General features: G+C 45.6%; 1 protein-coding gene across 1 annotated transcript; it reads right to left on the bottom strand.

The window, feature by feature from the left end:
- Window positions 1–6,459: 6,459 nt before the first annotated feature.
- Window positions 6,460–9,961, bottom strand: LOC119316863 (serine/threonine-protein kinase Nek6-like). The gene is made up of 13 exons (XM_037591249.1): window positions 9,610–9,961; window positions 9,461–9,527; window positions 9,323–9,388; window positions 9,191–9,237; window positions 9,056–9,101; window positions 8,871–8,951; window positions 8,729–8,771; window positions 8,589–8,635; window positions 8,118–8,199; window positions 7,960–8,009; window positions 7,787–7,860; window positions 7,658–7,709; window positions 6,460–7,571 (listed from the first exon to the last, which is right to left on the bottom strand). The coding sequence occupies exons 1-13, from the start codon at window positions 9,693–9,695 to the stop codon at window positions 6,723–6,725; spliced, it is 1,590 nt and encodes a 529-aa protein (XP_037447146.1). The 5' UTR covers window positions 9,696–9,961; the 3' UTR covers window positions 6,460–6,722.
- Between the last annotated feature and the right edge of the window lie 3,785 nt (window positions 9,962–13,746).

Below are 13,746 nucleotides of genomic sequence, written 5' to 3'. Positions count from 1 at the left end.
GAATAAGAGTTTTTCAATGAAAGACCTCGGTGAAGCTGCTTACATATTAGGCATTAAGATCTATAGAGATAGATCAAGACGCTTAATTGGACTTTCACAAACAACATACCTTGACAAAATTCTGAAGAAGTTCAAAATGGATCAAGCAAAGAAAGGATTCTTGCCTGTGTTACAAGGTGTGAAATTGAGTAAGACTCAATGCCCGACCACTGCAGAAGATAGAGAGAATATGAAAGATGTTCCCTATGCATCAGCAATAGGATCTATCATGTATGCAATGCTGTGTACCAGACCTGATGTGTGCCTTGCTATAAGTCTAGCAGGGAGGTACCAAAGTAATCCAGGAGTGGATCACTGGACAGCGGTCAAGAACATCCTGAAATACCTGAAAAGGACTAAGGATATGCTTCTCGTATATGGAGGTGACAAAGAGCTCGTCGTAAATGGTTACGTTGATGCAAGCTTTGACACTGATCCGGATGATTCTAAATCGCAAACCGGATACGTGTTTACATTAAACGGTGGAGCTGTGAGTTGGTGCAGTTCTAAACAAAGCGTCGTAGCGGGATCTACATGTGAAGCGGAGTACATAGCTGCTTCGGAAGCAGCAAATGAAGGAGTCTGGATGAAGGAGTTCATATCCGATCTAGGTGTCATACCTAGTGCATCGGGTCCAATGAAAATCTTTTGTGACAATACTGGTGCAATTGCCTTGGCAAAGGAATCCATATTTCACAAGAGAACCAAGCACATCAATAGACGCTTCAATTCCATCCGGGATCTAGTCCAGGTGGGAGACATAGAGATTTGCAAGATACATACGGATCTGAATGTTGCAGACCCGTTGACTAAGCCTCTTCCACGAGCAAAACATGATCAGCACCAAGGCTCCATGGGTGTTAGAATCATTACTGTGTAATCTAGATTATTGACTCTAGTGCAAGTGGGAGATTGAAGGAAATATGCCCTAGAGGCAATAATAAAGTTATTATTTATTTCCTTATATCATGATAAATATTTATTATTCATGCTAGAATTGTATTAACCGGAAACATAATACATGTGTGAATACATAGACAAACTTAGTGTCACTAGTATGCCTCTACTTGACTAGCTCGTTAATCAAAGATGGTTATGTTTCCTAACCATGAACAAAGTGTTGTTATTTGATTAACGAGGTCACATCATTAGTTGAATGATCTGATTGACATGACCCATTCCATTAGCTTAGCACCTGATCGTTTAGTATGTTGCTATTGCTTTCTTCATGACATATACATGTTCCTATGACTATGAGATTATGCAACTCCCGTTTGCCGGAGGAACACTTTGGGTGCTACGAAACGTCACAACGTAACTGGGAGATTATAAAGGAGCATTACAGGTGTCTCCAAAGGTAGATGTTGGGTTGGTGTATTTCGAGATTAGGATTTGTCACTCCGATTGTCGGAGAGGTATCTCTGGGCCCTCTCGGTAATGCACATCACATAAGCCTTGCAAGCATTGCAACTAATGAGTTAGTTGCGAGATGATGTATTACGGAACGAGTAAAGAGATTTGCCGATAACGAGATTGAACTAGGTATTGGAATACCGACGATCGAATCTCGGGCAAGTAACATACCGATGACAAAGGGAACAACGTATGTTGTTATGCGGTCTGACCGATAAAGATCTTCGTATAATATGTAGGAGCCAATATGGGCATCCAGGTTCCGCTATTGGTTATTGACCGGAGACGTGTCTCGGTCATGTCTACATTGTTCTCGAACCCGTAGGGTCCGCACGCTTAAGGTTACGATGACAGTTATATTATGAGTTTATGCATTTTGATGTACCGAAGGTTGTTCGGAGTCCCGGATGTGATCACGGACATGACGAGGAGTCTCAAAATGGTCGAGACATAAACATTGATATATTGGAAGCCTATGTTTGGATATCGGAAGTGTTTCGGGTGAAATCGGGATTTTACCGGAGTACCGGGAGGTTACCGGAACCCCCCGGGGAGCTATATGGGCCTTAGTGGGCCTTAGTGGAAAAGAGAAGGGGCTGCCCTAGATGGTCTACGCGCCACCCTCCCTCCCCTAGTCCTATTAGGACAAGGAGAGGTGGCCGGCCCCCCCTCTCTCTTTTCCCCCTCCGCGAATCCTATTCCAACTAGGATTGGGGGGGGGATCCTACTCCCAGAGGGAGTAGGACTCTCCTGGCGCGCCAAGCTTGGCCGGCCAGCCTCCCCCCTCTAGTCCTTTATATACTGAGGCAGAGGCACCCCAGAAACACACAAGTTGGTCCACGTGATCTATTCCTTAGCCGTGTGCGGTGCCCCCAGCCACCATATTCCTCGATAATACCGTAGCAGAGTTTAGGCGAAGCCCTGCTGCTGTAGTGCATCAAGATCGTCACCACGCCGTCATGCTGACGGAAGTCTTCCCCGACACTTTGCTGGATCGGAGTCCGGGGATCGTCATCGAGCTGAACGTGTGCTCGAACTCGGAGGTGCCGTAGTTTCGGTGCTTGATCGGTCAGATCGGGAAGACGTACAACTACTTCCTCTACGTTGCGTCAACGCTTCCGCAGTCGGTCTGCGTGGGTACGTAGACATCACTCTCCCCTCTCGTTGCTATGCATCACATGATCTTGCGTGTGCGTAGGAATTTTTTTGAAATTACTACGAAACCCAACATTGACAGCCCAGACAAACTTGGAAGTTGGAACGGAGTTTGAATTAATAATATCAATATACATTGATTTAACTGTAAATACTCCAGATCTAGTCAACTTCCAGCGTAATCCATCGGGTTGGTGAGAAAGTTGAACCTCCATTAGTCTCCTAACTAGATGGAGCCATTCTTCCCAACGATTGCCCGCTAAGGAACGTCTAAACTGAATATTAAGGGGGATATATTGAAATATTGTTGCCACGAACACCTCACGTCGTTGAGCAATCCGATATAAAGATGGATATTGAATGGCTAAAGGTGAGTCGCCAAGCCAAGTATCCTCCCAGAAACGTGTACTTGCACCGTTTCCAATAACAAACCTCGTCCTATTGAACATTGATTGTTTGACTTTCATTAGTCCTTTCCAGAAAGGCGAATCAGTCGGCCTGACTATAACCTGGGACAATGTTTTAGTCTGGAGGTACTTGCTGCGGAGGATCTGCGTCCACATGGCCTCAGTCCCGGAGGAAAGCTTCCACAACCACTTACTAAGAAGGCATCTGTTCTTAACTTCAAGATTTTCAATACCAAGACCCCCTTGGTCTTTCGGTCGACAGATGATGTCCCATTTAGCAAGCCAGTATTTTCTTTTAAGTTCATCACCCTGCCAAAAGAAACGCGACTGGTAGAAGTCCAGTCTTTTCCTAACACCAACTGGGACCTCAAAGAACGATAAGAGGAACATAGGCATACTCGTGAGCACCGAATTAATCAAGATCAAACGGCCTCCGTAAGACATGAGCTTACCCTTCCAGCAGCTCAGTTTCTTCTCAAATCGATTCTCGATGCACTTCCATTCTCTGTTTGTCAGCCTACGATGGTGTATCGGAATACCAAGGTATGAGGAAGGTAAACTCCCCAACTCGCACCCAAACAATTGCCTATAAGACTCCTGTTTGCCTTTGGCTCTACCAAAGCAGAACAACTCGCTCTTATGAAAATTAATCTTTAACCCGATCAATTGTTCAAAAAGGCATAACACCAGCTTCATATTTCTCGCCTTGGCCAAATCATGCTCCATAAAAGATGATTGTATCATCAGCGTATTGAAGGACGGATACACCTCCATCAACAAGATGAGGTACCAAACCACCCACTTGACCATTCTCCTTAGCCCTGCCTATCAAAATTGCTAACATATCCACCATAATGTTAAACAGGATAGGGGACATCGGATCTCCTTGTCTGAGGCCTTTATGTGTCTGGAAGTAATGACCTATATCGTCATTCACTTTAATTCCCACACTCCCTTTTTGCGTAAAGGATTCGACCTGGCGGCGCCAGACTTCATGAAAACCTTTCATACGCAATGCGTGTTGGAGGAATGGCCACTTGACCTTATCGTACGCTTTTTCGAAATCCACCTTAAAAATTACTCCATCTAATTTTTTGGAGTGGATTTCATGGAGCGTTTCATGAAGAACAACCACCCCTTCAAGAATGTTTCTGTCCGGCATGAAAGCAGTTTGGGATTGTTGCACCACAGAATGCGCAATCTGTGTGAGCCTATTGGTCCCGACTTTGGTGAAGATTTTGAAACTAACATTAAGGAGGCAGATCGGCCTGAACTGCTCAATTCTCACAGCATCCGTTTTCTTAGGGAGCAATGTGATAGTTCCAAAATTCAAGTGAAATAATTGAAGCTGTCTAGAGAATACATTATGAAACATAGGTAGTAAATCCCCCTTAATAATGTGCCAGCACTTTTTATAGAACTCAGCCTATGTCATAAGATAGTTTTTCGTCAAATCTTGCCACACTTGTGGTCGCTATTATATTAGCCACACATTTTATGACGGCCACAATTCCTCTAAGATTAGTTGTGGCAAAGTTAGTCATGATCCAAACATGCCCATAGTCCCCGTGGCTGTGGAGGAGGTCTGAACTTGGGAACATATCTGATGCACCGGAGCATTTTGTGCTAACGCGTGCACGCGGTCTCTATAACTACCAGTTGGAACATTGAAAAAACACTGGGGCCATTCTGATCATCAGCATATTTTGTCATTTTCATTTCCCATATTATGTTTTGACTTTAATCTGAAAAAGAATATAGCATATGTATTCTTGTTACAATTACAACATAGAAACTATTCAGACTTATTTGACATTTGTAAAATGGCTAAATCAACGAGTGCATCGGTAGCATCAAATGGCCCGGTGTACTAGTTGTTTCCCGTCTCAACTTCTTCATGTGGTGACCTGTAGCGGCTCTCGGCCACAATGCCTCTAACATTAGTTTTGGCAAAGTTAGCCATGAACCAAACATGCCCGTGACCTCACAGCAGAACAGCAATGCTCCCCCTCAAAAAAAAAAGCAGAACAACGATCCTCCGCGATTCAGACTTCAGAGTCATCCTGAATTCTCAGCGAACAACCTACCTTGTGCCAGCCGCTTTCCGCGGTTTCATTTGCAGGGATCAATTCCAGGACATGGTACAGCAGCGGGACACCGATCTGCGAGCTCGAGGCGAGCTGGGATTGATTCCTGCCTAGAGAATGATGGCGTTGGATTTTGTTTGCTTCGGGGCATGGCAATGCTCCTTGCTTGGAAGCACGGCGAAGGGAGAGGTACTCATTTCTCAGTGCTGCAGTGCAGCACGATGTTGCCGCTGCAGACAGCCCAGATGACAGTACAAAGGAAAATGATAGAAATAGAATGGCATGCCTGTCAAAAGTCTCAGGGCTGAGAAAGACATGATCATTCGGTGAGGTCATTGCCTCTTCTTTACTGCCAACACTGGCAGAGGGATTTTCTTTTCAGCGGTGTGATGTAGGTAGATTTATTTTCATGAACTCCTATGAACTATGATTTGCTTTTGCGTTTATATACTCCCTCTGTCTTATAATATAAGAGCGTTTTTGACATTACGCTAGTGTCAAACGCTCTTATATTATGGGATGGAGGGAATATATTTTATCATGATAGAATCCAAGAGTACTGTCAGCAGAATATTGGTTTTAAACATGTAATATTACCCCTGTCCGGCAATAACCAAATTTTGGACCAAAGAAACAGGTGCCATCACATTTGGAGCTAGGGTATCAGGAAACCACCATCTTTGGTACTTGTCATTTTCAAAAAACCACCACTTTCGAGGCTTGTGTATACCAGGCACCACTAATTGTGCGATTTGCTCGTTTAACCAGTTTCCTGACCGTACTGGCCACCTGTCAAGTCGACGTGACATCAATAGACAGCGCGGGGAAACGGGCGTTAGGCTGTTAGCCCCTGGCTGTTAAAACAGCCCAAAGCAGTTCACCGTCGCCCCATCTCTCCCGGTGGTTCTTCTCTCTCCCTGACTCGTCGCCACAGCATTTTTGCCATGGTTTTATTGGGGCGGGGGGGCGGTCTGAAGACGTCGGCTCATTTGTCAGCAATGTGAGTACCACCCCCTCCTCCATTTACAAAAAAATAACAGGGGGGGTCAATATCTGTGAAAGCATCCTCCCCATACAGAATTTCAATGTGACTTGACCTGCATTTTCTTGATTTTTTCTCTTCAAATGGGGACACAACAATTGTCTGCTGCCTCTTGTTCCTCGTCAGTCAGTACCAATTTCTTGCTACTTTCATATTTCCTAATCATGAACTCCTATGAACTATGATTTTCTTTTGCATCTATTTTGTATCAGGATAGAATCCAAGAGTAAACTGATGATGACAATAACCAAATCTTGGACCAAAGAAACAGGACATGTCCACCTTCACAAATTATTACTATCATGCAAGGAAATAATTGGGAATGAAATCACTAGGGTCTCCATTATTACTTGAAACCTTGTAGAAGCACACAATCAGCAGGTGATGTTGTACAAAGGATTATTCATAACTGAATAGTTAGTGCACACAGATGTGCGCAGTCATGAAAACCATATACATCAACATAAATAAACTCAAGCCTCAGTAACAAGAATCATGAACTTCAGTGAAGCTATATACACTCTCCAAACAGGGAACACTCACTCACACAAGATTCTCAAATTCTATCCACTAGATCAGTCATGGGGACCCTCCAAACTTTGGTGGAGTCATGAGACTTTTTGTCAGCCATATCGCGGTCTCTCTAGATGACACGGCTCCTTCGCCAAATGGTCGAAGAACACCTGCGAGCTCATCAAGCCTCTCCTGCTCCAGGAGCTTTGCACAGATCTCAAGAAGTGACTCCAGAGCATCAGCTCTCTGCTGCACTATGTTCAGATGATCAAACTCGGCAGGTGCGCTGCCTGCATTTCCCAATTTCAGCGTGCTCACTGGTGATGATTCCTCCGTCACAACATCTACATCACCCATGCCTTGTTTTACTCCTTGACAAGACTCTGTCTTCACATCCTTCCTGTGCTCTTGCACCACTCCAATCGTCATTTCCTCATTTGGTACTGGTACCTCATTAAGCTTTTGACTTGCACTGTTAACCGGCGCAGCCTCTACTGGACTGCGGGTTCTGATAGTTTTAAGACGTATTGTCTCATCAATCTGTCCATCAGTTGTTGCTGCCAAATTCTCCTCTACATGTTGAGGTGATAAAACATGAGCTGTTAGCTCTTCCTTGTTTCTGGCTTCAGGATCCACTGACATTTGCAAAATGCAGGGATCCTGGGTACCAACAGTTGATAGATCTGAATAGTTTGTCGAGCTGTCTCTTGTTTCCGCTGTTTGCTCTGCTGCTGCTTGTAATGCTTCGCTGGATCCGTTGGCTTTGCCGACTCTCTTTCTGCCGCCACTTGGTTTTCTTGACTGCTTGTCTCCCAGGTTACTCTTGTTGGGTTTTACTGGAAGGTAGATTGGAGAGCAGTTGATTGATTCAGCCAGATACGGCTGGAAATATGGGTGTCTCAATAGCTCCCCAGCCTGTAAAGTATATTCATTTAATTAGCCTGTTATTCATGTATCGACGGCTTTGATTGAAACAGTTGAACAAAGCTTCTGGTACTTACAGTTGGTCTATGTTCTGGATTTTTCCTCAGCATACTCTTAACTATCTGCTTCCTGTGAAAGAATGCTCGATTTGGTAAAAATAAAGTTGATCCACAGTACTGAGAGGTCATTTAAAATGAGGTACTCACAGTGACGATGAGTATATTGGGGGCATTGGGGATATTGACGATCTGTTTATTTTGTTGACTAATGTTGCCATGTCCTTCACAGACACATAAAAGAGTATTTCATGAGTTCCCAACATATATAGAGAGAGAAACTGAAGCAGGCAATCAAAAAATTATGTTGTATAAGCACTAACTGTAGCTTTGAATGCAGAGCGGTGTGCTAAAATCTCGAACATACAGCAACCTGACAGGAAAAGAAGAAAGACAAGCTTTCTGAGCAGCTGTTTAATTCTGTCAATCATTATCACAGAAGACTAGAGTTAACTTCAACAGAAATGGACTGGGAGCTCACCAAGCGACCATATATCAGATTTGTAACCATAAGGTATGTCCGCGAGTATTTCTGGGCACATGTAGTTTGGGGTTCCTACTACCTGAAAAACATAAATTTCAAAGATTGAAAATTGAGAAGTGGAATCTGTCAAGTCGTTTATATATCTTATAAACTTGGGCATCAGTATATCCCTGGGTACATGCTATTTACTTATTTTCATGAACATTTATTCATGTTATACAGTTTTTGCTTTTACGTTTAACTGCTGTAATGCGACTGGTGATCAGAAACCATATTTGATGATTAAAAGGTCAGAGCATTACATGATTTTTTTTCTTTGAAAATTAGTTTTACATGAATGGTGGTTATGCTCGTACATTTCATACTTAATTGGGACTATACACAAGTAACAGATGGTTGTGAATGACTGAACATGTCCTGCCAATTACATGTACATCAATAATAAGTTAGCAAAAGGTTGAGGCGTACCGATGACGCAAGATCCTCCATGAGTAATTTTGCTAACCCGAAATCAGCTGTTTGGAGAGAGAATGAACACACACGTCATGATATTTTCATCTGACCAATGAAGTTGTGTAGTAATTTGAGGCTACATATATGTATCTTACCAAATCGTATGTTGTTATCCTTGGTTAACAAGATATTGGAACACTGCAATGCAGCAGGTGGTGAGGAAAATGTTAGACAACGCTAATACCTTGTACTAGAAATGAAATGATGTATCCATGGGGGCCAGCAGTTATATTTTACCTTGAGGTCACGGTGGAGCACGCGGTTGCAGTGCAGGTAGTCAAGGGCCAAGAGCAACTGTGTGAACCACCGGCACACCCTCTTCACATCACACAAGCACCAAACATACAGTAAGTTTGTGAAGCCTGAACATGTAGGAGTAGCATATTTATTCATCTGATTACAGTAAGTAATAGTGTTGGTACCTCTTCCGAGAAGAGGACGCCTCTTGCCTTCTTGATCCTCTGCGCCCTGTGAATTCGACGTCAGTGAAACAGCAGCAGGTAAGGTGAGCAGAGAAACGCAGGGCGAGGAGGCAAAGTGCAATGAGATGTTCTTACATGTCACCTCCTTCGCAGTAACTTGTGACGATGCAGACGGAGGTCCCCTGCAACCACGAAACAAATTCAGCTCAGTCTTGGCCGACGAACGCCCAGCCCAATCTACAGTAAATTCTAGTGTAGTTGCAGTACCTCGTCGACCCATCCGTCCTTGTACTCGACGATGTAGGGGTTGCTGAGGCTGGCCATGAGGGACATCTGCAGACCCACGAACTGGTGAGCTGAGGCGAGGGGAGGGTTTATTAAGGTTTGAGGTGATTGAGTGATTACCTCCTGGTAGGCGGTCCGCTGGAACTTGTCGTTCTGCTTTGTCAGCCGGATCTTCTTCATCACGTACCTGCTTGGTGAGCCAAAGATTGGGTTGGTTCAAGGGGAAGGAACGGCAGAGGAGAAGGAAGATTGAAGAGAAGAAGTAGAACCTCTTCTTCTCGGCCTTGTGGTGGACGAGGTAGGCGGTGCCGTAGGCGCCCCGGCCGATCTGCTCCACCACCTCGTACTGCTCCATGGGATTCCTTACCTCTTGCTCTTGCTTGCTCGTCTTGTGGATGATACGATGGCGCTCAGGTGAGGACAGGGCACGGGGACGGCGCTGGTGATGATGGTCGCGGAGAGGAAACCGTGCATGCACTGCAGCTGCACGCGGCCCGTGTCCACGCGTGTGGAAGTGGCGCAATAATGTCCGGCGCGCTCGCTCTGTGTGTGTGTCGGGTGTGGCCGAGGAGGAAGACGGAGACCAATGGAAGGAAGAGAAGGTTTCCCTTGGTTTTAGGGGTGGTTAGGGCGTGCTTTATGTGGAGCTCAACTAATTAATCCGTCGTCGGTTCATCATTCGATTCCATTTCATTCTCTGGCGGTCGCGGCGCGGTGCAGCGTGCATAGAGTGAGTTGAGTAGTGGAGGAAACGTTGCGCTTCCGGGTGCTGGAGTGGGCCCCTACTGACTCACGGTGGATGGAGTAGTATTTTCTCTCTATTTTTTTCTTAAAAAAAGAGTCACGCTTGTATTAATAACATCAGCAAACGTGGCATCTCTCTCAAGTCTGAAGAAATCCATGCAGTCCCTGCTTGCCTTTTCCCTGTGAAAAGAGCACCGACCTTTGGTCTGGTCTGGTCTGGCTCTGGCTGGCATGCAGAAGAATCAAGAAAGGTTTCTCCGTTTCACACTGTCCATGGCATGTGACAACTGTAAATGCCGTCAGCTCCACTCCACTGCGCCATAGTAGTGGTGTGTGTTTAATACTCTACGGGTAGCCAGTGTAATAAGTAAATGGCGAGCAGTTTTACCTTGTGGCCACCCATGCGGCAGCATTTGCATGTGCCTTTCCTTGGGGCCGTGCAGTGCAGTGTGCATCGGCACCACTGCAGTACAAGTCAATGTCGAGATTTTGCGCCACTGCAGTCTGCACGCAGTCCTGCTCTCTCTGTGCTCCGCTGAAGATGCTGACTGCGACACAAGACAAGGGCACCGGTAGGAGAAACAAATTAACAAAATGAACTCGCCATCAAAGTATTTCACCCGGCTAATCTTTTTAGATAGCGTCCCACGCATTAGCGCTATACTATGCTGCATAGCGTCCGTCTGATAGGTGCTACACGCCTCGCCAGTGTGGCATCTCTGGGTCAGGGCGGACCCACCCCTGGTTAAGTAGCGCACAACTCATTTCATCCGAAAAAAAATGCTCACATTTGCTCAAGTCTTTCAAGTTTAGGCAAACCCTAGTTTTTCCTGTATTTTATATGTGTATGGTAATATGAGGTGATTGTTTTTTTACTGGAAATATGAAGTGATTGTTGGGTGTTTAGCATATGCATTGGAATTTTGCTAGGGTTAGGGTTATGGTTCTTGTTATGTTGGGGTTCGGGTTATTGTTCGATTTCTATGTTAGGGCTAGGGTTTGGTTATGTGACTAGGATTTTGTGTTAAGCTTCGCATGAGTATTATGAAATATTTTGTTGTTGTGTTGTTTTAATTATTTTAGGGATGAGGAGAACATGTGTTTATGTCCATCATCTTCAGACCGGGAGGATTCGGAGAGGGATTTGAGAGGGGGCGAGAGAGAGAAACCGTGGCGACCCCCTCTCTGTTCGCCAACTTTGTGTGCAGGCTGGCCAGGGAGGGCCGGCCCTTGCCGGTTATTAATGTTGGAAATATGCACTAGAGGCAATAATAAAATGGTTATTATTATATTTCCTTGTTCATGATAATTGTCTATTGTTCATGCTATAATTGTGTTATCCGGAAATAGTAATACATGTGTGAATACATAGACCACAACACGTCCCTAGTAAGCCTCTAGTTGACTAGCTCGTTGATCAAAAGATAGTCATGGTTTCCTGATTATGGACATTAGATGTCATTGATAACGGGATCACATCATTAGAAGAATGATGTGATAGACAAGACCCAATCCTAAGCGTAGCACAAGATCGTGTAGTTCGTTTGCTAGAGCTTTTCCGAATGTCAAGTATCATTTCCTTAGACCATGAGATTGTGCAACTCCTGGATACTGTAGGAGTGCTTTGGGTGCGCCAAACGTCACAACGTAACTGGGTGACTATAAAGGTGCACTACGGGTATCTCCGAAAGTGTCTGTTGGGTTGGCACGAATCGAGACTGTGATTTGTCACTCCGTATGACGGAGAGGTATCTCTGTGCCCACTCGGTAATGCATCATCATAATGAGCTCAATGTGACCAAGTGGTTGATCACGGGATCATGCATTACGGTACGAGTAAAGTGACTTGCCGGTAACGAGATTGAACGAGGTATTGGGATATCGACAATCGAGTCTCGGGCGAGTAACGTACCGATTGACAAAGGGAATTGTATACGGGATTGATTGAATCCTCGACATCGTGGTTCATCCGATGAGATCATCGAGGAGCATGTGGGAGCCAACATGGGTATCCAGATCCCGCTGTTGGTTATTGACCGGAGAGTCGTCTCGGTCATGTCTGCGTGTCTTCCGAACCCGTAGGGTCTACACACTTAAGGTTCGGTGACACTAGGGTTGTAGAGATATTAGTATGCGGTAACCCGAAAGTTGTTCGGAGTCTCGGATGAGATCCCGGACGTCACGAGGAGTTCCGGAATGGTCCGAAGGCGAAGAATTATATATAGGAAGTCCAGTTTCGGCCATCGGGAAAGTTTTGGGGTCGCCGGTATTATATCGGGACCACCGGAAGGGTCCCGGGGGTCCACCGGGTGGGGCCACCTATCCCGGAGGGCCCCATGGGCTGAAGTGGGGAAGGGAGCCAGCCCCTGGTGGGCTGGTGCCCCCCTTGGGCCTCCCCCTGCACCTAGGGTTGGAAACCCTAGGGGTGGGGGGCGCCCCACTTATCTTGGGGGGCAAGCCACCCCCCTTGGCCACCCCCCTTGAGATCCAATCTCTAGGGCCATCGCCCCCCCTAGGGGCCCTATATATAGTGGGGGAGGGAGGGCAGCCGCACCAAGTCCCTGGCCCTTCCCTCTCCCCTTGTAACACCTCTCTCTCTCTCTCTCTCTCTCTCGTTGGAGCTTGGCGAAGCCCTGCCGAGATCACCGCTGCTTCCACCACCACGCCGTCGTGCTGCTGGATCTCCATCAACCTCTCCTTCCCCTTGCTGGATCAAGAAGGAGGAGACGTCTTCCCAACCGTACGTGTGTTGAACGCGGAGGTGCCGTCCGTTCGGCGCTAGGTCATCAGTGATTTGGATCACGACGAGTACGACTCCATCAACCCCGTTCTCTTGAACGCTTCCGCTCACGATCTACAAGGGTATGTAGATGCACTCCCCTCTCCCTCGTTGCTAGATAACTCCATAGATTGATCTTGGTGATGCGTAGAAAATTTTAAATTCTGCTATGTTCCCCAACAGTGGCATCATGAGCTAGGTCTATGCGTAGTTTCTATGCACGAGTAGAACACAAAGCAGTTGTGGGCGTCGATATTGTCAATTTACTTGCCGTTACTAGTCTTATCTTGATTCGGCGACATCGTGGGATGAAGCGGCCCGGACCGACTTTACACGTACACTTACGTGAGACTGGTTCCACCGACTAACATGCACTAGTTGCATAAGGTGGCTAGCGGGTGTCTGTCTCTCCCACTTTAGTCGGATCAGATTCGATGAAAAGGGTCCTTATGAAGGGTAAATAGAAATTGGCATATCACGTTGTGGTTTTGGCGTAGGTAAGAAACGTTCTTGCTAGAAACCTATAGCAGCCACGTAAAAAACTTGCAACAACAATTAGAGGACGTCTAACTTGTCTTTGCAGCATGTGCCGTGTGATGTGATATGGCCAAAATGATGTGATGAATGATATATGTGATGTATGAGATTGATCATGTTCTTGTAATAGGAATCACAACTTGCATGTCGATGAGTATGACAACCGGCAGGAGCCATAGGAGTTGTCCTAATTTATTTATGACCTGCGTGTCAACATAAACGTCATGTAATTACTTTACTTTGTTGCTAAACCGTTAGCCATAGTAGTAGAAGTAATAGATGACGAGACAACTTCATGAAGAAACGATGATGGAGATCATGATGATGGAGATCATGGTGTCATGTC

This window comes from Triticum dicoccoides, chromosome 6A, assembly GCF_002162155.2.
Source record: "Triticum dicoccoides isolate Atlit2015 ecotype Zavitan chromosome 6A, WEW_v2.0, whole genome shotgun sequence".
NCBI classification, from domain to species: domain Eukaryota; kingdom Viridiplantae; phylum Streptophyta; class Magnoliopsida; order Poales; family Poaceae; genus Triticum; species Triticum dicoccoides.
This window is presented reverse-complemented; position numbering and strand designations above follow the sequence as displayed.